Raw genomic sequence first — 25159 nt, 5'->3', positions numbered from 1 at the left:
GACCGTGATATATATCGCCAAAAAAGTTCCATAAAAATCGGCTTAAATTTTTTTTTCAACAGTTAATTACAAGGAAACGGCTCGGTAGATTTTCACCTAAAACTAGTCAGTATCATTCCCAAATAATATCTTTCGAACAATTTTTGATTTTTTAAGATCAATTCGGTATTATGAGCCTAAATGTGGACAAAAAGTTTAACACTTTTTTCCAAATTACAAAGAAAAGGTTTGGCAGATCGTCGCACAAACCTGATAAACGCTAGTCCTCATCGAGATACATCGAATGGCTTTTAAATTTTTGAAATCGGTTCAGGCGTTTTTGAGAAAACGTCGATCAAAGGTCTAATTTTGCAAATGCCAAAAAAACGATATTAATTTTTGCAAACTTTGACGAATTTTTAAAGCTAAACGAGTTGTCGTAGGGCGGTAATATTTTAGTATGACCTAGAAGACTATGGTATCAACCGTCAGAAAAAAATAAAAAAAATCGTCGAAAAATTTATTTTAACACTTTATTACAAGAAAACGGCCCAGCCGATCTTTACCAAAAACTAATCAGCGCGATTCCCAACCAACATGTTTCGAACAGTTTTTGAATTTTCAAAATCGATTCAGAATTGCGGGCTAAAACGTGGACGAATTTTTTTCACTTTTTTTCAAATTACAAAGAAACGGCTTGGACGATCGTAGCACAAAACTGGCAAACAATAGCCCACATCGAGATACATCGAATGGCTTTTGAATTTTTGAAATCGGTTCAGGCGGTTTTGAGAAAACGTCGATTTACGGCAAAAAATCTGTTCACATGCACACACACATACTTTTTCCAAATGTTGGTCTAATTCGATTCAGAATGGCTTGAAACGTCCAGGAGAAAACATAAAATTAGCGATTCGGATTTTTTGGTGGAAACATAAACTTCTCCTTCGGGAAGTTAAAAAAATTCACCCTATCATGAGATGCAAAAACTTGTTTCCATTTGAAAATGTTTTAAATATAAAAAATCTCCAAGGAAAAAAAATCAAGAACACGAACAAAAATCATGAAATGCTCCAAAAGTTTCAAGATATTTAATAAATTTACTTGTTTTGTCTAATTCTTTTATTTTACTGTTACATAACACAGCAAATTCAACTAGCAATCAACATTATATATTTAAAAAACATTAATAACAGGGTCTCTACAAAAGTCTTCGCGATATTCTGACTTCCTTACAATAAAGTGTAGGGAGACTTATACAGAAATTGATCTAATAGTTGTCTTAGAATAAATTTCATTCAAGTCAGATTCTTTATTTTGGCTTACTAAAATTTAATTTTTTTTTCAGGGTATAGATTCCTCAGGAGAATTAATGTTCCTGGAAGTCAGAGACGATGGTCTCGTCTTCAGATCAATTCAAGGTGTAATTGTGGAAAGATGGTGGTTCGAACGTCTCATAAACATGACATACAGTCCAAAAACCAAAGTTTTGTGCCTGTGGCAACGGAATGGAGGTCAAACCCAACTTCATAAATATTATGCGAAAAAGGTCAGAAATGGAAATAGAAACAAAACTTATCCGAAATGACAAGTCCGAAAGTACTCTCCTTGGTCCTATGTCTAAAACAGATATATGTGATTTGCCGATTCGGCCGCATAACAGAAAAATGTTATGGCAAGGCCATGTTACGCTCCAACTTAGTTACATTATGCTACTGAATCATACTGTGAAAATGTCATGTATTTGCTGTGCAGTCAGGCGTTTTATACATAAACTGCAACGTTACTCGTGTTATGAAGCTGAGTCAGAAACACCCTGTTATCTAACATCGTTTTTTTGGACATTTGTGTGGTTTCCGGGTTAGGTTTTGTATCTAACAATCTGAGATTTTTTTTTGGTGACGTCATGTAGAATTTGTAAACCAAATGTATTTTTTTTACAATCATAATCGGTATAGTTCTTATTTTGCCTGCAGTACTTCTTTAATTTATTACTTTTCTTGAATAATTTTAGATTTTTCAAAAATAAATATCAAAATTTTACACTTAATGTTTCTTGGAATCCATGTCTCTGATCCTTATAGAATAATGCTCCCAATATAAAGTTCAATTAATTTCTTAAATTTGCTCGTCAGTAGAGTCCTATTTATTAAAGTCTTTAATTAATATAACAATTTATTACTCCTTTTTTCAGAAACTTTACAAATATTTTTTCTTAGAGTCCATGTCTCTGATCCGTGCAGAGTCATACTCCATTTTATTTATTTCTTGAGTTTGCTCGTCAGTAGAATTTTTTTATCAAAGTCTTTGATTATTATTGCAATTTTTTCATTTACTTTTGTTCGGAAACTTTACTCGTCAGAGTTCTTTTTATTACAATTTATGATTGCCATGAAAAATTGTCAGTTATTTTCCAAGTTTGCTTGTCAGTAGAGTTCTTTTATAATTTGCAATTTCTTTGCAAACATTTGTCAGTTATTTTTCCACGTTTAGTTTTAGTTTGGTCGTCAGTAGAGTCATTTTTTTCAATGTAACAATTTTCAGACTTTTTTAAAATCGAGAAAATGTTCGTCAGTAAAGTCCTTTTTTGTTCTTTAAGAATTATATTTAATTTGCTTGTCAGTAGAGTCTTTTTATAATTTCTAAAATTATATACAATTTTCTCGTCAGTAGAGTCCTTTTTTGATCCTCAAGAATTGTATTTAATTTGTTCGTCATTATGATATTTCAAGGACTATATTTGATTTGTTCATCAGTAGAATTCCTTTATCATTTTCTAATTTTTTATTTAATTTGCTCGTCAGCAAAGTCTTGACAGTAGAGTCCTTTTTTAATTTTGAATAATGCAATTTAATTTGCTACTCAGTACATTAACAATAAAACTGTAATTCAAAATAGACTCTACTGATGAATCAATTAAAATCCATTATTTATCCGGGACAAATACAAATTCCCAACGAAAAAATTATTCTTTACTATTAATCGAGAACATATTAGGTTGTCAAATATCTCCCTTCCGCTTTTTTGCTCTTGGTTTATAATACAAAAAGGCGGAAGGGAGATATTTGACAACCTTATAAAAGGATTCTACTGACAAGCTAATTGATATTGGTTTCCTTCTAGTATCCATATCTTTAATCAGTATATATATATATATATATAACTAATAACAAAATAGTATTAACAAAGTCTAGTAATCGGGCATAACATCAATAAAAAACATGAATTTCTTTCAAAAATTTATTTTAAATCCATACGTTTCGGCTATAATCCTAGCCTTCATTCAGTGGAAAATTAGTTATTCTTAGTGTTAAATTGGAAAATTTTAATAATCCTTGTCTAAACGCCTGACTGCAGTATGGAAAGTTCTTCATAACACGGTCTATTACTTTTGTTCTCTGGTTGTTGCCAGGAATTTGTATAAGAAACAAATGTAGTTCTGTTATATTTTTGTCAATATATTATTCTATGTTATTATTATTTTTTTCTAGTGTAAAGCAATGTACTACAGTATAAAATCTGCAATAGAAAGAAGTGGTGTTTCAGGAGTTAGTGAACTCGGAGGCGAATTTCCAGTTCAAGATCTTTCTACAGGAGAAGGAGGTTTGCTCCAAGTTTGCTTGGATGGAGTTGGACTTCTCTTTGCCTATAGCAAGGTACATAATATATATTTTATTTATTGCTTTAGATTTTAAAAATGATTCATAAAAATTAAATTCAAAAATATATGATTTTTTTCGCCACCAAAGTAGTTATTGTATTAGCATATGCCTGTATGTGTATATGCATTGTATGGATGTATCTACCAACAGTTGGAGATATTTTCAAAACCTGATAAAAGACAATCTTTCAACTAATAACAAGATTATATTAAAGTTATGCAATTGGAAATTTCTTATTAAAAATTTTATCCACTTGATAAAAATACTTTCAGGAGTTAATCGCTTCTCATTCAGATTTTCGTGCACTTACTTTACAAAGGTATTCAATACAATGACTTTTAGTATTAACTAAAAGGTTAAAATTATTCGGTATTAAATTGAAACAATGGTGATTCATTTTAAAATCGTTGAAATATTTTTTTTATACATTTTTAATCGTTATGTAACGAATTAAACGGATTACATACAATAAATACAACTTCCAAAATGACCATAGGATTTTCACGTAGAATTTCACCGAGTATTTTAGAATAATATTTAGAGCTTCGCTAATTTTATTAATTTTAGATAGTATATAATATTCTTGCACTAGTTTAATATATTCTATGCTATTTTCATTCTATATTCTTATAGGAAACACTAGTACAAAAATTATTTTGTACGAATATTAATGATGAACAATTAGGTACTTGTTCATAATGTACCAGATACATTTAAATTATAACATAATATAAATTAATGTCGGAGATTGGGTAAAGGAAATTAATTAACCAATATTTTGTATCAGATGATCACGTAGAAATATTGATTTCAAAGTCAGTAAAATTAGATTTTCTGTTTACCCAACAGAAAAGTAAATAAAGTTCATCAAAATGGAATAACAATATTATTCAAGTAAACCAAAGAGTCTCTAATAGTATAAAATTATTTAGGATAAATTTTTATTGAAGCTTTTATATAAATTATCGGATCCTAAACATTTTTATATAGCCTTGTATGTGTATGTATGTATATTTGCTATATATCACGACTCGAGAAATTACAAAAATTTATCTTCAACTTCTTTGATAAAATTGTATAAGTCGTTCAAAATTTTATGAACTTAATATATTTTATTTTACACAATTATGTGCCTTATGATAGTAAAATTATGACATAAAAATATTGTAAGGATTTTGTTTATTTTAACATAATTTTTTAATATTTTTACTAACTGTTCTTCATTGAACATATATGACAGAAATAGAATTTAGTAATATAATTATTTAATTCATCCTGACTTCAGCTATTTTATTATTCTAAATTGCATTATTTTTTTATAGAACATTTATCGTAATTACATTATTTTTGTCATTGTTGTTTTTTGTATAAGCATAGACATAAAACAATTATCAAATGAAAGGATACACTTTAAGCAAAGTTAAAATAAAAAATTTGTTCCTAGAAAACTATGTCAAGTTAACCAAAAAAATTTTTATTTATTATTTCTCTTGCAATATATATGTATATAGTTTTTCGGATGGTGAAAGATATATAATAAAAAGTTATCGAGGAATCCATCATAAAAATATATAATTGTTGAAATACATATGGATTTGTTGAATTAAGTTAATTGACGAGAAATGAAATGAGATACTGAATATGAGCCAAATATGTACTGGAAACGTACATTAAAAGTTATATCAATGAGAATAAATAATCTGATGGATGCCTGAAAAATTTTTGATTATATAATTAGTTCTAATAATGTCTTGTACTTATTTCTAATATATATCCAATTAAATTAATCATTAAATAATTTCGTTAAGAGTATATTTAGTTACCCTTATATTAGTTTTCATTTCGTAATTGAAGTTTACAAAGATTAATGGGGCAATTTTGCCCTAACAGTTCTCATAAAATAGGGTTGTCATGGCAACGTTTCTTAGGCTTGTTTTGGCAGTGAAAATGTCTATTAAGTTGCTGTGCGATCAGGCGTATTTTACATATAAAGAAGCAAGGAAGAATGTTATACCATAATTGTAGATGGTACAGTTATCATAACATTCTTCCTTGCTCGTTTACATGTAAAATACGCCTAATCGCACACTAAATAGATAAACATGTTCTTAATTTCTCTATCAAGTTCTCTATAAAGAACAAGCATGAGAACGTTGCCATGACAACACTATATTATGAGCACAATTGCCCCATAAATTGTCAAAAAATCGAAACGTTTGAGATTTCATAACATAAATAAATTACACAATTTGTTCTCAATATATATGTATGTGTTATAAGTATTATTAAAAATATATATAGTATTATATTATAAAAATAATTACAAAATTTGAAAATGGCTTCATTTAATGCAACATACGTTTCGAGTTCTAATTTGTTTCATCTTGCGTGCGGTATAAAAAATATTTATAAAACGAGTAATAAAATATTTACATAAAAATTGGAACTAAAAATTATAAACAAAATAGCAAGTAACAACAAATAAATGAATAGCTTGATAAAATTGATAAAATATTAGTTGTCGGATGTTGAAATAAAATGCACTGCTAAAATTAAAATGTTATATCTGATAAAACAAAAATCAAACAACTAGTGGTATATGGTATCGTGCCTTGGCAAATTGCTAAAATTTCCAGTACCTTAATGAAATATTCGAAGCATTTTAAATGTTTTCCATTAGATAATAATACATACTGTAACTTTCATTAGTCGTATTTTATAGGCAAAGATGCTTATATATGTTTACAGAAAAATAAATGAACAAAGTATTTGTAGAAGGCAAGACATTTTTTGTCTAGTTATGTATTTTTGGGTTACGCACTAAAAATGAAATAAATGAGAACATGAAACCAATTCTAAATTAATTAGAGTCATTTCTAGTTTAATGATTGGATGGATGCTTTGGAAACTGTTTAGTATATGTCTTTCACCATCCGAAAAACCATATACATATACATACATACACATGTATAAAAATACATATGTATATAATGGTCATGTGTCAAAATGAGCTTAAATATGGAAGAATTAGGACAATTCACGTTTTTTTCTGATGACTATATAATCTTAATCTAAATCTGTGACTAACTCGTGATTTGTTTTGGATTCGCTTAACACTGGCCTGTTGGACCTGCAGGACTTCGAGGTATATAAATATTTAATTAGATGATATTATTTGCTTTGTGTTTTCTGTTTCAATTATTATTTTTTGTTTAGTTCAAAACCCAAATAGCACAAATTATTTCGTACTAGAAGTTGATTGATTGAGTAGTGTCGCCCTGATGAGTCCTTCAGTAGTAGTTATTAGAGCTTTCATGTAAAAAAATCATATTGTATGTACTAGTCAATATGTATAGTTACACCCACCCACACACACACATATATATATTTATATATATATATATATATATATATATATAACGTAGGTAGGAATGTGTATTGATACACAACCACACATATATGTATATAAAGAATAAATTGCTATTTATTATTAAAAAATATTTTATTTTTTATCTACGTTACTAAATAATTATCATAATTTAAATTATTTTTGTCATTATTTAAATTATTTTAAGAGTAAAAATTATTTAAATAAAATTGTCAATTATAAAAATAATATTTTTATTGGAGAACACAAAGCAATGGAAATTAAATATTAAAAAAAAATTTTTTTCAAAAAAACCTGTACTTAAACAGTGATATAATTTTACGGTTGAAAATTGTGAATGATGATGAATAAATATTTTTTAGTATAACATTAGACCAATTGACTGAAAATTAAGCAATTCAGAAAAAATTTAAAACCCTAATAAAAATTTATGCCATATTTTTAAACTTCAACTCTGATAATAAATCAGTTTTTCCTATAGTGTGCACTTTATTTACAAAAGAATAAAATAATTCACATTAATTTTTAAACTATATTTTTAAATTATTTTTATTTTTTTATTTATATTTTGTAGTAGTCAATAAATGAGTAGATAATAGATGATGTATAGAAGTTGTCTAAAGGAAAAAATAGTCGTATAGATAAAATAGTCTTAGAAAATTTGCATGTCTGTTAAATAAATAACTGTGCTTATTAATGTTCTGAGGTAGAATTATTTATAAAACAAATAAATATTAAAAAGAAAGCAAAATTTACGAATTTGTGAGAAAAGTTGTGCATGAGTTGTATGAAAGACGTCTTAATATAAAATAAATAAGTGTTAAGAATAATAATTATTATGAAATTGGATTTCGAAAATAATTCCAGCTGATTGCTGATTTCATATCAATGTACATATATACACATACACGCTGGTTCGATTATTGAATAAAAATTTAAAACATTATCAGAATATTAATCTGAAAGAATTATTAAAGTTCTTATTTTTATATTGGATTATTATTATTATTTTTTGTTTTTATATATTATTAAGCATTATTTCTGTTCTGCAAGGTGTCATTTTTTATATAAGTAATTATCACATTTTTATAAAGTTATTTACATGAAATTATTCTTTATATTTACTAATTAGTTTAGTTTGACTAAATATATGTTTAAAATCAAATATTCTATTGATTATTTGTATAAATTATCAAAAACTATTAAGGTTATTCATTTTCTTCCTTTTTAAGAAGAAATTTATTAAGTACAAGTTGTACTGTGATATTTTAATTTCTTTAATTAAAGTTTTTTTTCCTAGCACGCATAATACACATTATGTGTTTTGCACATGCAATTTTGTATTGTCAAGAAAATAATTAGATAAATACTTAAATTATATATATATATATATATATATATATATATATATATATATATATATATATATACTATTAGAACGATTTTTGTCCAAAAAATATGAACAATAAAAGAAATCCAAACGTTTCGGCTGTATATATGCATATATACATATTTGTTAAAATATATTCTTGGGAAATATCAGCAGCCAATACATCTAAAATTAAAACAATAATATTATTATTATTTATTATAAAATTTGACACTTAAATTGTAGCATTTTTTTTAAATTTCTGAAAACTATGAACATCTTTCTAGAAAATAAAAACAATATACTTATTTAAAAATGCACATTTTTATTTATTAATTGAAAAAGTGTACATAAAAAGAACAATAAGTAAAGTGTTTTTAACGAATTAATTATTTCGAATAAATATCAGCACTTTTCAATATTAATATAATTAATTAGTGTTTTTCTGATTTGATTTTCAAAACATTAGTTTTGGAAGATAATTAGTGTTTAGAGAATTGGCTGCCAGTTTTTCTAAAGTTTAGAGAATTGGCCTCGAATAATTTCCAAAGTATATACAGTAGTATAATATATATATATATATATATATATATATATATATATATATATATATATTTCATTACAGAATGCATTTGATGTTCCATAGTTTACAAAAATTCCTCTATATGAATTTGCAAATTTATTTATATTTTTCCAGTTTTTCGTTCGTCTGGATCACATTCGAAAATGCTTCACACAAAAAGGCGGAATTTTTATTTTGGAAGAATTTAGTAAGTAAAAAATTTAACATCTTTAATTTTATAAAACCTTAAGGTTGATGTTTAAAATTTATCTTACTTTTATAGATCCTAAATCCCAGCAGATAATTCAAAGATCGTACAAATCTGCAATGGTAAGTGTATAACAAATTTGATATTTATTTATTTATTTTACAAGCCGTCTGTATAATAATATTATAATAAGGCTTAAGTCAATATTTTGCAGATTTAATATAATTTAATTAACTATTAGCTATTTTATAACTTATTTATTAATTAATTTATTTACTATAAACTTATTTATATTTAGTTAATTTTAATTATTTTTAAATATATCTAGTTTGTTTGTTGCAAGTATTTTTTAAACATTTAATAAGTATCCTAATAAGCTTTACAATAATTTTACAATATAATCATTTTATTTAACAATTTTTAGATTATTTTATGATATTTTAACAAATTTAAGTGTCTTATATTATTGTTATTATTATTATTATTATTAATAATATTATCATTATCATTTTTATTATTATTGTTAAGTAGTTTTACAATATAAGTTTTTTTCTTTTACAAATTTTTAGGTATTTTGATGCAGGAAATATTTTGTTTCTCAATTTTTTAAGTGTTTTTAAATTATAAGTTTTTGGTTAACTATTGTTATTTGGTTAACTATTGTTATTTTAACAAAAACAGTCATTTAGAAATAATAATTAAAAAAAAAAATTAAAATTTTGTTTCACAATTTTTCAAGTGTTTTTAAATTACAAGTTTTTTATACTAAGTATACATATATACTTTTTCTTAAATTTACTTTAATTCATCGAATGTTACTTGAAACTTTTCAAAAAGCAGGTCAAAGAAGAAACACTTAATTCATTTTCTATCTCTCCTCGCAGAAATTTGAAAATTTTGTATAAGCTCAGTAGTATTATTTACAAAAAGAATCTGAAAAACTTGAAACGTAATCAATAAGTCGAAATACCAAAAGAGACTCGGGTTGGATTGTACCATGTTTTCTATAGAAAGTGTATGAAACTTCCAGCAGTTTGATTGTATTGACAAATACAAAGATTACTGAATGATGACACACATCAGATGCCGAAACGTTTAACGGAATGAATAATTTTGTTATTGAATCTTTTTTTAATTCGACGGCTGGGCTGCAAAAATATTACAAATATGTATCAACGTCGGTAAAACTATCATCATACATACATATATATATATATATATATATATATATATATATATATATATATCGTATATATATATATATATATATATATATATATATATATATATATGATACAGTTTTGCAGCCACAAGTCGAAAAATAAAATCAGAACGTAAATATAAATCTCTTTAATACGTTTCGAGCTATTCTGCTAGCTCATCATTCAGCTAAAAAATACTAGTTTAATAAATTCTTCATCTTTTCTAAATCGTTATAAAGGTATTATTTCCTTACCATTTTTAGGCGATTTAACTTATTTTTTAAAAAAGATATTTTCTGAAGAAGGTTTTCTTTTAGTTTTCAAATTTGAAAATACTCTAAATTCTTTGTATACTCCTTTAAAATCAAAAACACCACAAAATAGAATTGTTGACTCCGTTTACAAGGTGAATTGTAATGATTGTGAAAAATTCTATATTGGGGAGAGTTCACAGTATATATACAAAAGAATGCTTCAACATAAATATAATTCAAACAATAAAAATCAATATAAAACAATGCTTTCAGACCATATGCAAAATTCTAAACACACATTTGACCTAAACAATCCAGTTATTTTATATATTGAACAAAATGTTGACCTGAGAAGATTTGCTGAATCTGTTTTCATTTTTTTAAATTCTGATTGTGTTAATAAGAGAAGAGAATTAATATATGTAAATCTGATTTATTTTAATATTTGAACAATTTTTTACCACTTGATATTTTCTTTTATTTTCTTTTATCTTTCAGAATTTGATATATTTCGATTACTTGATTTCATTTTTCAAAATTTTATATATATACATATTTTTTTATTTTTAGAACAAAATACTCATGTTTGTCAAATTTTACATAAAATAATTTTTTGAATGTTTAATAACTTGCAAAACTGCGTTGGTATGTATAATTTTAATTCTGTTTTATTTTATTTTGTTACTTTGTTTTATTACTCTGTTTGTTTTTTAGCTGAATGATGAGCTAGCAGAATAGCTCGAAACGTATTAAAAAGATTTATATTTACGTTCTGGTTTTATTTTTCGACTTGTGGCTGCAAAACTGTATCATATAATGTTTCAAAGTCGAAACAAACAATATCAAGATATATATATATATATATATATATATATATATATATATATATATATATATATATATATATATATATATGATTTTGTACTTCAGGCTGATCAAATATGTTACGCAGTCCTGTGCGTCTTCTCCTACTCGGCAGCAGGTCAAGACAAAAAGAAAGCCCAAGTGCAATGCCTTCAGCAGCAGCAGCAAAAAAAGCAAAACAATATACCCATAACCCAATCACCACCTCAATACACTCCAGTAAAACCAGTTTTGCAACAACTGGGTCAACAACCCCAACCTCAACCTCAACCCCAACCCCAACCTCAACCCCAACCTCAACCTCCTGCAACCCAGGATACTCCTCCAATTCTCTCTGAGGATAAAGATAAAGATTCGATCGATAAAGATGATCAAAGGTTTACTTCTCCAAGTAAGACGACTAAGCAGCCGGTTCCTCCTGCGATTCCGCCAAGGGTCAATGTGCCGAGTGCAACGGCGGTAAAAGGGCCGCCTCCGGCCATACCGCCGAGGTCGAGTCCTCAGCAGAGAAGGATGTCTTTGGAAAATGCTTTGAGGCAAGCTGGGAATCCTGTTAGGCAATATGGACCTTCAACGGCACAAGTGAGTAAATAATTTTAATCCTGGTCAGGATTTGACCCGGTTTTTGCTCATTTAATCCGGGACTTGTCGGAGTAAATATATGTATATAAATACTTCTATTTTATAATTACTGGAAGACTAGCAAAAGTAACAAGAGGAGAAGGTTGTAGAGTGACTATGAACATATATCGTTGTTTTATTCTTTACTTTACTTTTTCATGGTGACGGGATATTTATATTTACTTAATAATATATACTACTGTTTATAAATTAATGAGTTTAAATAACAATAAAAGACTTCAATAATAAGTCAACCCTTTATGATTTTTTTGCATATCTTTACGTTTTTGAGGTTTTTCAACATTTTGGCATACCTTAGAAAAAAATGGATGTATGTGTGTGTATGTGCGGATACAATTTTTCCTGGACGATTTTGAAAGGACGGATTACCCGAGTTAAATATTTCAGCAAGCATTTGTTTGCTATTAATAAGGAAACGAGCTGATTAGTTTGAATATAAAATCTAAAAATTTTAAAATTTTCAAAAAATTTTCAGTTAAGTTTAATAATTTTCATTTTTTTAATGGTCATGATTTTTAAAACAGACATTTTTTTTAAATTTATTAAATGTTTTCAAAATTTTCAACAATACTAAAAAACTAGCTGTAAGTGGAATTCTGTCTTAAGGCAATTAGGGCATCGTGCCTTAAGGCAAATTGCTGGAACTTCCCGTACCAAAAATTATTATTTTTTTTAAAAACGATTAACATTTTTGAAAAAAAAATTACTTGTAAAAAATAAGATTTTTGAGAAACTATAAATTTGACAAAAAATTATTTTTTTTTGAAAAAAAAAAATTGAAAAAAAAAATTATTTAATTTTTTTTTTAAATCTTTTTTTTTGAAAATAAAATGTTTTCTTCATTTTGACATATGTTGGAAGATCTGAACTTTTTTTCAAAGCAATCGTACTGCTTTAAATGCATAGAGACAAAATATAAAGCGCGTAAGCGCCGCGTCGCTGTCTAATGGGTAAACATTGGTACGGAACCCATAGGAATGTAAACAAAATTTATATTTATTGTTAAAATCTCTATAAAATATCTGATAATTTGATGTGCATATGTCTAATGATCATTTTTGACCGCCAAATGGCATTTTTTTTTTACTTTTTCGTGATATCTCCGAAACCGCTAAACCTGCCCTTATAAAAATTTGATCATATCTTCATCTTGTCAATACAAGTAAAATGTTTTTTGAATTATTAAAATCGGACGCTCCGTTCTCTTAAAAACTGAGTTACCGTTTTCGGCACTTTTTGCCCCGTATCTTCGGAACGGCTAGACCTGACTTCGCCAAAAACTAATCAGCACGACTCCTTATCAATACGAATCGAATGTTTTTTGAATTATTCAAAACGGTTGATCGGTGTTCCCGAAATCGTCGACGAAAATTTGTATCCGCACATACATACACACACGCACACACACACACACACACACACACACACACACACACACACACACACACACACACATACATCCATTTTTTCTAAGGTATTCCAAAATATTCAGAAACCTCTGAAACGTAAAGATATATAAAAATTTTCATTTTCGATTTTTTTGCGATTACTATAACTTACCCTACGGGAAGTTAATAAAAATTCTCAAAAATAATCTGTTTTTCTGAGCTTTTAAAAATTTTAAATTACGGTATAGGAAGTTACAGCAATTTGCTTTAAGTATAACGACGTATAACTTTGTACTAGTATAAATACAGAATATACTGAACATACTGTATGTATGTACTGAATATGCTAAGTATACTGAACGTAGTGAACATACTGAATATATAGAAAAATACTGAAAATACTAAAAAACTAAAAATACTAAAAATACTGATATAACTAAAAATTTCTAAAAATACTGAAAATACTAAAAAAATATAAACATACGGATAATACTAAAAATACTAAAAATATCAAAAGATAGGTACTATAAATATTAAAAATACTAAAATATACTTAAATTACTAAAATTTTAGAAATACTGAAAATAAACACTGAAAATTTATACTGAATTTAGTTTATATACTAAAATTAAAACTGAACATAAAAACTAAAAATATTAAGAATGCTAAAAATACTGACAATAATGTAAATAAATGCTGAAAATGCAGAAAATATTTGAAATATAGAAAATACTGAAAATAATGGCAACAATTGCTTAAGAAAATTAAAATAATTGGTAATAATTACTGACAAGACTAAAGATAAGTAAAACATTGAAAATAATTACTGAAGATACTGAAAATAATGTTAATAAATACTGAAAAGATTGAGAATACTGGAAATACTGTAAATAAATTCTGAGAATGAGTGATATTGAAATTCTTGCAAATACTGATAATATTAAAAATAAATAAATACTGAATAATAATAAATATAAATAAATTCTGAAAACAGATATGGAAAATACTGAAAATACTGGATATACTAAAAATAAATATTGAAAGTATTAACAATACTTAATAAATACTGGTAATACTAAAAAATACTGAATATGAATAAATACTGCAAATTCTAAAAATAAATACTGAGAATACCGGAAATAAATACTGAAAATATTAGACATACTAAAAATAGATATTCAAAGTACCAAAAGTACTAAAAGTACTGAAAATACTAAAAATAAATACCAAAATACTGAAATACTGCATATATACTCGATTGAAATACGGTATTGAAAAATAAATACTGGAAATACTGAAAAAGTACTGAAAACGAAAAATAAATTAATAAATAAAAATACTGAAAATAAATATTGAGAATACTGAAAAAAATGATGTACTAAAAATAAATATTGGAAGTATTTAAATACTGAATAAATACTGAAGGTAATACAATTACGAGAATAACTACCAAAAATAATGAAAATACTGAAAATAATGGAAATATATACTAAAAATAATAAAACAAAAGTATTGAAATTACTGAAAATACTGGAAAAACTGATAAGACTAAAAATAAATACTACAAATACTGATAACACTTAAAATAAATACTGAAAGCGTTAAGAAAAAATACTACAAGTACTAAAAATACTGAAAATATTGACAATACTAACATAAATACTGATGATAAATACTGAAAACACACTCGACATACTTGATACTTGAGAACTCATATCAATTTAAAATTGTTTTTAATAAATTTATGCATGCAACATTTTGTACGGGCTTTCTCGTGGATCAGTGGTTAGGGCTATGGGATTTAAAACTGCAAGTTTAAGATTTGATACATGCTTCAGTCAGCATGATGTCAAGCAGTAGTTACTTCGTAAAAATTACGAAAATCGTAAAAATAAAATTCATCACACAGATATAGAAAAGCCCTTAGCGTTACCATCTATAAAACCGACATAGTTAGTTAAGTCAAACCACCACCACGTATCATAACACTTTTAAGGTCCTATCATTGTTAAAATAATAATATAAGGGAGAAAAAAAAATTAAATTTCTTTATAAAAATTAAAGAATTCTTCATAAATTCTTTATAAAAATTAAAATTAAAGAATTCTTTATAAAAATTAATTTCTTTTTTTTCAGATAATACGACAAAGTTCAGTAAGTGGCCCACCGCCCCCATTTGTAATACCCCAAAGACTCCCAAGACACAGCTCGTCTTTGGGGTCTGCCCCACCTTCGGTTCAAGAAAATTTAAGGGTTTCTTCTGGCCCTAGAAAAAATTGACGACAAAATTCTGTACCCTTAATTATTTATGGAGACGGAGGGATGGTCCAGTGTTTGTTTAATTGTATACCTTGGCAAGAGTATAAAAAATAGAAAATAATATGTATATATATATATATATATATATATATATATAGAAACAATTGCAATAACTTTATCAATAATGTAAATAAATAATTAATTGATGTTAAATAAATACTTATTACCAACGTTATATTAACACAAATATTTATTATTCGTTAAACCAAAAAAAATATCACTTTTATCAATTAGTATAAATATTTGAATCAAAATTATAGTTAATTATTTATTAAAAATTATTTATTCGATTTGTGTAAATAGATTCGTGTAAATTGTGTAGAAAGTGTAATAATTTGTTTGTTTGTAAATATTCATTACTGTTGATGTAACTAGATAAATAAAATAATAAATGTATTTTAATTGAAATAAATTTGTATTATTTACCGACTAATTTATTTTTTAATTAATTTGCAATATTATGACTTACTTTTTGGATTGAAAATTATGATTTTAAATTATTTGCTGATTTTTTTTAGTATAGATTTTCAAATTATTTTATATCTTGGTAGATATGTACTCTAGAAAAATATTTATAGCAATCATAAATATTTTTTAAATAGTAATCTCTAGAATTTTTTTTTGTAAAATAATAATACTAAATATAGAATCAGTTTTCTAAGTGTTCTTGAAACAAAAAAGAGTGCAACGTTTACTCTTAAACTGGAAAAATTATATTTTTTTTAGGTCAATAATTGGTGACCCCGATGTGACGTAAAAAGGTGAGTATAAAAAATATTATGGATAATGGTGAATTAAAAAAAATTAAAATAATAGTAACTCAACAGATTTAAAAAAACACGTAAACTGCTGAAAATACTGCAAATAAAGAAAATAAATACTGAAAATACTGAGAATACCGAAAATGAAAATATATAATAAATGTTTTAAAAGTACTGCAAATAAATACTGAAAATAAAATTGAAAACATTAAATATACTGCAATATATGAAATAAATAATGACAGTACTAAGAATACTGAAAATACTGCAAATAATGCAAAGAAATACTGAAAATACTGAGAATACCGAAAATGAATACTGAAAATAAATGCTGAAAATACTGCAAGTACTAAAAATAGAAAATAAAAGTATTGAAGATACTGCAAATATTTAAAATAAATAATGAAAGTACTGGAATTACTGAAAATACTGCAAATAATGCAAAGAAATACTGAAAATACTGAAAGAAATGTCTGATAATACTAAATACTAGATACCAAAGAGTATTACTGAAACTAAATACTGAGAATACAGAAAATAAATGCTGAAAATAAAGAAAATAATAAAATACTGAAAGTATTGAAAATCAATACTGAAAATACTGCAAATACTGAAATTAATCTAAAAATACAGATAACAAAACTCCCGAAAAAAATACTAAAAATACAGAAAATATAATACTGAAAATAAATACTGAAAATACTGAAGATAAACACTGGAATTAAAAAAATATTTTGGTAAAACTGAAAATAAATACCAAAAATACTTGAAACTAAATACTGGAAAAACTAGAAATTCTGTAAATACTATTTTAATTATTAATAAAAGTACTGAAAAAAGAAAATAAATATTGTAAGTACTGAAAATACTATAAGTAAAGCATGAAAGTACTGAAAATAATGAAAATAAATACTAATAATACTGAAAATAAAGAAAATAAATACTGGAAATAAAAAAAGACAATAATGAAAATAAATACTAAAAATACTAGAAACAAATACTAAAAATACTAAAAATACTGGAAATGAAAATGAATAATACAAGTACTTTTAAAGTTTTACGTAATTTTTAAAATAAATTCTGTATATACTGGACATACTGGAAATACTAAATATACTGCAATTATTAAAAATAAATACTGAATATAAAGTAAATGAACATTGAGAATACTGAAAATGGATACAGAATATAAAAATTGAAAATACTTGAAATAAAGATAATAACTACAGGAAATACTAAAAATGAATACAGAGTATATTGAAAATAATTATATTAGATGATTTAAATAAATTAAAAATAAAAAGTTATCAGACATATTTTCTGTCAGAATAAATTTTCATTAGATTTAAAAATCGAATCGAAGTATTTGATTTATATGGACAATACAACAGCTCATGATTGGTGACCCCGAAGTGACGTGAAAATAACTTAAAAAAATAGTATAAACAAAAAAAAGTTTTCTAATAATTCAAAATTAATCATCTTTATAATGAAAATTTCAAACTCCTTTTGGCTTAATAAAATACTATATTATCCATTAAATTTCCTCCATAAAACAGATATCATGGTGTTTACAGTTAAGTTACTTTTTTTAATTTTAGTCATACATTAAAATATACTTTAGTTAGTGTATGTAATACATATGTGCAATATTCACAAGATTTATATAATATTATGAACAAATCACACTTTTATATTTATATGGACTTTGGTACATATTTTACAGAGATAAAGGAAAAAATAAGAATATTTGCTCAATTAAAAATATAGAAAATTATTTAAATGCTAAATTAGTAAATGATAATGTAATTCAATACTGAATTTAATTTAGGAGATAATTTTTTTTAACTTTTGAAAATATGCTTATTTGATAATTTGCTTTTTTATGTATAAATTACTACCCTGAATTATTATTGCAAAATTTGTATAAATAATGTTCATATTTTATAGTACAAAGTTGCTTTTTAGTAAAAAATCAAACAATAATTGTTTTATGAAATTTTTGGAATAGTTCCACAAAATAACTCCAAATTATTTTTCGATTTTAAAATATTTATATTGAGCAAATTTTCTTAAATTTTCATTTTCAGGACTTTAAATAGGTTTTGAATATTCAGATATATTAACAAGTTATTTTTTTAATACCAAAATTGTTTAAACAATTAAACTTATTCAAGCAACGACAATGTTTTCTATTAAATATATGAATTAATGTTATTTTTAAATATATTTATAATATCGATCTATTTTTTCCAAACAGCTTATTCTTTGAAAAATTATCATATCAAATATCAAAATTCTTAATCGTAAATTATTTGATATAATTATTATTACATAATATATTATTAATAAATATTTATTCGTTTAAATAGAAATTTAGATATACACCTGTTACTCGAATTTTTGAATTTTTTTTATACATATAAAAGTAAGATTATTATTAAAATTAGAGACAATTACTTAAATATATTAAGATATATTTTATAAATTTAAAACTATTCTGAATTATTTATTTTGAAGGTTAAAATATGTTTGTAAAATTTGGTCATCGACTTTTTGGCGATAAAGTTTTTTAATTTTATCATAAATTGCCTCAAAATGCTTTTTGATAGCATTTTTTATATACACTTTTATGAATTGAAAAAAAAATGAGAAAAAATAGAGATAAATTTATATTTTACCAAAAAGTAGAATTAAAACAAAATGAAAATTGACTTTTTCTTGAATATTTTTCTTGAAAAAAAATCTGAAATATTGATATATTCAAATTAATACTAATTTTTATGTCAAGTACGAATCAAAAAAACAATAAAGTTTATTTAAAAAAATGGGAAACAATTTCAATACAAATATTAACAATTATTACTCTCCTAATTATTAATATTCTTAATTCTATGATATCTATTATATATTAAACAGTTTAATAATTCATAATATACAATTTTCCAAATATTGAAAAAGGACTCCTTAAAAAGATGATCCTTCATCAAAATTTGTATCTACTGAATAAATATCACATATAATGTTCTATTTATTTTGCTCCAAAATTTATTTACACAAAAAACAACAAAACGACAGGATTTTAAATTATTTCTTATTAAGGAACAATCACAAACCTTAAATTTTATTGAAAAGAGTTCGAAATTGCTAAAAAACGACGGTAAAAAATTATATCAAATTTGTAAACAATTTACTAACAAATTTATTGAAGAAATTGAAAAAATAACATAAATGTTATGAAATGAAAAGCAAACTGGGTTGGACCCCTATTGTAAAAAAAAGTGACTGCCTCATATAATTGTATAAGAAGTTATAAATTTTGTGATTATTAAAAATAAGAGAAAACAAAAGAGAAGTATTTATGAAATTAAAATAAAATAAAATATTCTGTATTACCAAAAATACTAATAATATTTCTAATTTTTGCTTTGATTTTACATAATTTCCTAATTATAACAGACTAAATTTACTAAATTTTATAAAATTAAAAAAAATATGATTTATATAACTAAAAATGAATAATGAAAATTTATAATTATAAAAATAGTTTAAAAATATTTTTAATAAAATAAATACTAAATGGAAAAAAATTATACATCGTTTAAATTTAAATAAATTGTGATCTAAAAACTAAATTTTTGATGTTATTGAAAAATATAAGACGATTTATTTTTTTTATTTTTGCCTCAATTTTAGTTATGAATTAAATGGAAATAAATTAAATAAATTTAAAAAATAATATTTAAAAAAAGAAAAATGGTAAAAATGTATATAGGGTCCGCCAAATATTTTTTTTTTGGAAAACTTTTATATTTAGTATATTTTCTCAAATTTCTTTTTTTATTTGAAAGTACAATCCTTTCAGTTAATAATGAAATTAATTTAGTTAATAATGATTATAATAATTTCAGTCAAAAATGAAAAAAGCCTCGGCCGACCTTTGAAAAAATAATGAAAATGAAAAATGTTAGATGGCATACCCTATATAACAATATATAATTTAAACATTATTTTCAGCAATTTTGAACTCTTGTATGAAACACTTTTTATATTTCATATAATTAATTAAATTTTTATTACGTAATACATTCACACAATTAATTTGATCTTTCATACAAATTAATTTTATTTATAATTCGGACTTATTATTTATATTGGAATATTGGCAATAAATTAGGATTTAAAATTGTTAAATAAATTGTAAATAAATTGTATTCACATTTCTTTAAAAATAAATTGTATAACTACAAAAAAAAATATTTAAAAAATGAAGCTTTATGAAAATTGTTTAGTTTTCAATTTGTCCCAGAGAAAATCACTATTTCTGGCCTTAATGAAATTTTTATATTTTTTTTTTAAAAACTAGTTAGAATAAATAATAAGATTGGAGTAATAACTGATTTTTATACTGCAAAAAAAATTAATAAGTATTGGAATATAGTAATTCACAATTGAAAAAAAGCAGCTGTTTTTTCGAAAATAAACAGGAATAAACAAAATGAAATTTTTTGTTACTTCTGGACGTAATATAATTTAAAAAATAATTCAGAAATTCAAGAATCTGAAATGAATTTTATTAAAAAATTGACAAAACAGAATAAAAAACTTAAAAATGTAATGTAAAAATGTAAAAATGTACTAATAATATTTATTATGAATGATAATTCTTGTAGTATTCACATTATATTTTTAAAAGACGAATTAAGCAAGTGATAAGTATACAATCTCAAAACAAAACAAAATTTGTAATATATAATATCAAACAAAAATTTCTTTCAAAAATACAAAAATATACGAGAAAAAAATCAGAACTCGTAAATAATATAATAAAAAATTAAACTTCAAGCTAAATTTTATACAAATTATTTTTTTCGGTGCTAATAAAATAAACAAATTTCATTCAACATTTATTCTTTCACACATAAAAATTATAATTTCAAATATATTACAGTTTGCAAAACATTTGGGAAACCTTGTTCGAAACCACACTTATTATATTAAATAGATACTTATAATAATTTTATTTTTACGACTAGAATATGTATGTACGTTTTATTACATAATTAATATTTATATTTAGTAATTATATAATATTTATATTTATTCAACATTAATATTATTATATTCAACAATGAAACAACAATTTTTCAACGCCATCGCAAAGCCTAACAGCCAATTATTAACAAATACACCGAAAAATTAATGGATTGATAAATATTATTTTTATTTGTTTGGAAATATATATAGTTTTATTACTTTGTGTATTTTTAGTGTATATTTACATTTTTGTTTTGTCCAAACTTGTTGTATTTTTGTCTGCGCCAAGTCATGTTTTTTAAATATTTTGCAATTGTAAATGCAATCATATAATTTGTATTTTAATTTAACAAATGTTTTATCATAGATCAAATTGATTAAAAACTGTAGGTATAATTTTTAACTTTTTGGCATTTAGAAAATTGCTAAAATAAGTCGTAATATATTTTAAAACTTCAAAAATCGCGAGAAATTATTTTAAAAAATCAGAAGACTTTTATTCAAAATGAATGTCACGTTTATGGAAAAAGTGTTATTTTTAATTTTGTTCACAAAAATTGCAAGTTTTTAAGTGTAGAATATTTTTATAAATAATTAAAAATTGTTTTGAATAATTTATAACATATTTATTTATTGACACAATGTTCACAACATTTTTCTTTCAATTTTTTTTAGAATATAGTTCAGTTTATTTGCAATTAATTTGATGAAATCTTTTTTATAATTTTGTCCATAAAAACTTTTTTTTCTGCTATTTTTACTTTATAATTTTGTTAACAGCAGATATTTTTTTGAATAATCATAACCTGCCTAAAGAACTTTTTTAATGAATTTCTTACAATATAATTATTGTATTAGTTTTTAAGAATTAGTAATTTTTTTAAAGCAATGGATAAATTGTAAATGCTTAATTTTAAACCCAAAAAACTTTTTTTCTCAAGAAATGTTTTAGTTTGGCAAGGATGAATTTTCAAAAATATTGTTAAAAAAATTGGTGCTTTTAAGTAAAAAAATGTTTTTTTAATTGTTGAGAATATTTTCAAAGGTAACTTTTGAGTTTGTAAGGAGAAATTCTTACAGAAAAAAAATTATAATATTTCTATATAATGAGAATTTTAAATAATTTAATATAATTTAAAATGTAAATTGGAGTAAAAACAAATTTTCAAAAGTATTGCTAAAAAATTTGGTGCTTTTAAATAATGAGTTTTTTTTAAATTGTGGCAATAATTTAATAATAATAATTCAAAGCATGAATTTTTATAAAAAATATTACAATGTTTCTTAGTACCGAGAATTATGATTTTTAACAATTAGAAATCATTTTAATAATAATTAGATTTTTTGTAAAAATAAATTTTGAAGGAACTAAAAATAAAAATGCAACATTTCTGAATTATGAGAAACTGAACTTTTTCAAAAATAATTCCGAACTTTGTAACGATCAATTTTATGTACATGTTTAAGAGTAAAATTGCAATATTACTAAATTATGAAATTAATTTTCAAATCAATCAAAGTTAAATACATATAGTTAGTAACCCTCCACCAAAATTTAAAAAAATGACTTACTTATTTTGGTAATAATCTCCTACACACGCCAATTAAATAATAAATTTTTCCAATATTTTTAAATTTATTAGAACAGAAGCTCTTTTGCCAAGTTAAATTAAATGCATTCCGAAATAATTGCATCTTCACAAAACTGCACCTAAAAATTGTATAAAAATAATATAAGAAAATTGTGTTAATAGTCATAAATGATTTTGTTGATAATAATAAAAAAAATAATAATATAGTGTAGATAGTATAATTTAAAGTTGTGTTTGGTTTTAAATATTTTAAGAATTGTTGGTTAGTAACCCATCACCAAAATTAAAAACAAAAATGACTTACTTATTTTGGTAACTCTACAGAAACCAAACAATTGGTAAAATTTCCCTTTTTTAACAGTATTAGAAAAACTTGACGATTAAATTTTCTGTATCAAATTAATCAAAATACATATGTGGAAAAATAATAATAAAATCTTCACAAACTTGCACCTAAAAATTGTATAAAAAACTGGGTTAATAGTCATTAGTGGGTCAATAGTCAATTAGTATGGTCAATAGTTTTGTGAATACTAATTTTAATAATTTATTATTTTTATAATTCAATATAATGTAGAAGGTATAATTTTAAATTAATGCAAATATTAGTTATATTACGATACGACGTACTTATGATTTTCTGTTAAATTTTGAACACAACTTGTAATAATTTTCAGAACTAACTTTAGTAATAATGCGCCTGGTTCTTATGTGTATTATATATAATTTTTTTTCAATTTCCATTACTTGGCACATTTGACTACTATTTAGCTGAAATATATATATATATATATATATATATATATATATATATATATTATATATTATATATATATATATATATATATATATATTATATTATATATATATATATATATATAATATTTGCATTTTAATAATTATTTGAGAGTTATGAAAATAAATTTTCAAACTCCATCAGCAACAAAATCAAATATGTTTTTATTTTGACAATTTTGAGAAAGTCAAATTGCATTCAGAGTTGGAGAATAATTTTCTTTTGTCTTAAGATAGTTTCTGATAATTTATTTTTCATTTTTTGCTATCTTATGCTTCTTAGTAAAACTGTGAAAATGTCTGTCTATTCGATGTGTGATCAGGCGTATTTTACATATAAACAAGCAAGGAAGAATATTACGATAACAGAATTCCAGATAGTGCTTTTCTAGTATAATTTTTATTAATCAGAAATTTTATTTATTTTATTTATTAATTTTTGCTTTTATTTTTTATATTAAATCATACTACGGATATCATTTCAATGAAAATACTATCCTTTGTCCTCTTTTTTATGAAAATTTATGTCATTGTTCATAATTGTTACTAGATGTTAAAATATTCAGCAGCTGTAACATATAATGCAATTAAAAAAAAGATAGTGCAGTGGACATAATTATTTGACTTATTTTTGTGTAATGTTTTATATTGTAATTCAAATGTCCCGCCATTACTATTAGTGATGTTGGCAATAGTGTTCTCCTACGATAATTAATTGTCAAATATCTCCCTTCCGCCTTTTTGTATTATAAACCCAGAGCAAAAAAGCGGAAGGGAGATATTTGACAACCTAATATATTCGCCATCTTATATTTATGTTTATGTTAAAACTATGTAAAATAGCTCTCTTTTTGCTGAACCGTGAAACAAGTAACATCTAAAATAAACTGAGGAATTTTAAAGGAAGCATTTTTTATTACCATGCAGTTATCCTAACATTCTTCCTTGCTTGTTTATATGTAAAATACGCCTGATCGCACGGCAAATGGAAAGACATTCTCCCAGTTGCCATGACAACGCTATGTTACGAGACAAAATTGCCTCCTTTATTTTTATTAAATATTTATTCTTAAGTACTTAAATACTTAAATTTATTATTACTACGATCTGTATTTATAAAATTATTATTTTTCCCGA

General features: G+C 24.0%; 1 protein-coding gene across 1 annotated transcript in view; it reads left to right on the top strand.

Moving 5' to 3' along the window:
• The window catches only part of LOC113388412 (MAP kinase-activating death domain protein-like), a 36365-nt gene extending 20567 nt beyond the window's left edge, over positions 1-15798 (top strand). The window contains 7 exon segments of the mRNA XM_026625792.1: positions 1328-1528; positions 3471-3635; positions 6778-6786; positions 9096-9168; positions 9244-9290; positions 11555-12070; positions 15655-15798. Coding sequence (XP_026481577.1) covers positions 1328-1528; positions 3471-3635; positions 6778-6786; positions 9096-9168; positions 9244-9290; positions 11555-12070; positions 15655-15798 — 1155 coding nt within the window.
• The last annotated feature ends 9361 nt before the right edge of the window (positions 15799-25159 follow it).

Source organism: Ctenocephalides felis, unplaced genomic scaffold (genome assembly GCF_003426905.1).
Source record: "Ctenocephalides felis isolate EL2017-DRISC unplaced genomic scaffold, ASM342690v1 CF-g0.4_SCAFFOLD_03572, whole genome shotgun sequence".
NCBI classification, from domain to species: domain Eukaryota; kingdom Metazoa; phylum Arthropoda; class Insecta; order Siphonaptera; family Pulicidae; genus Ctenocephalides; species Ctenocephalides felis.
This window is presented reverse-complemented; position numbering and strand designations above follow the sequence as displayed.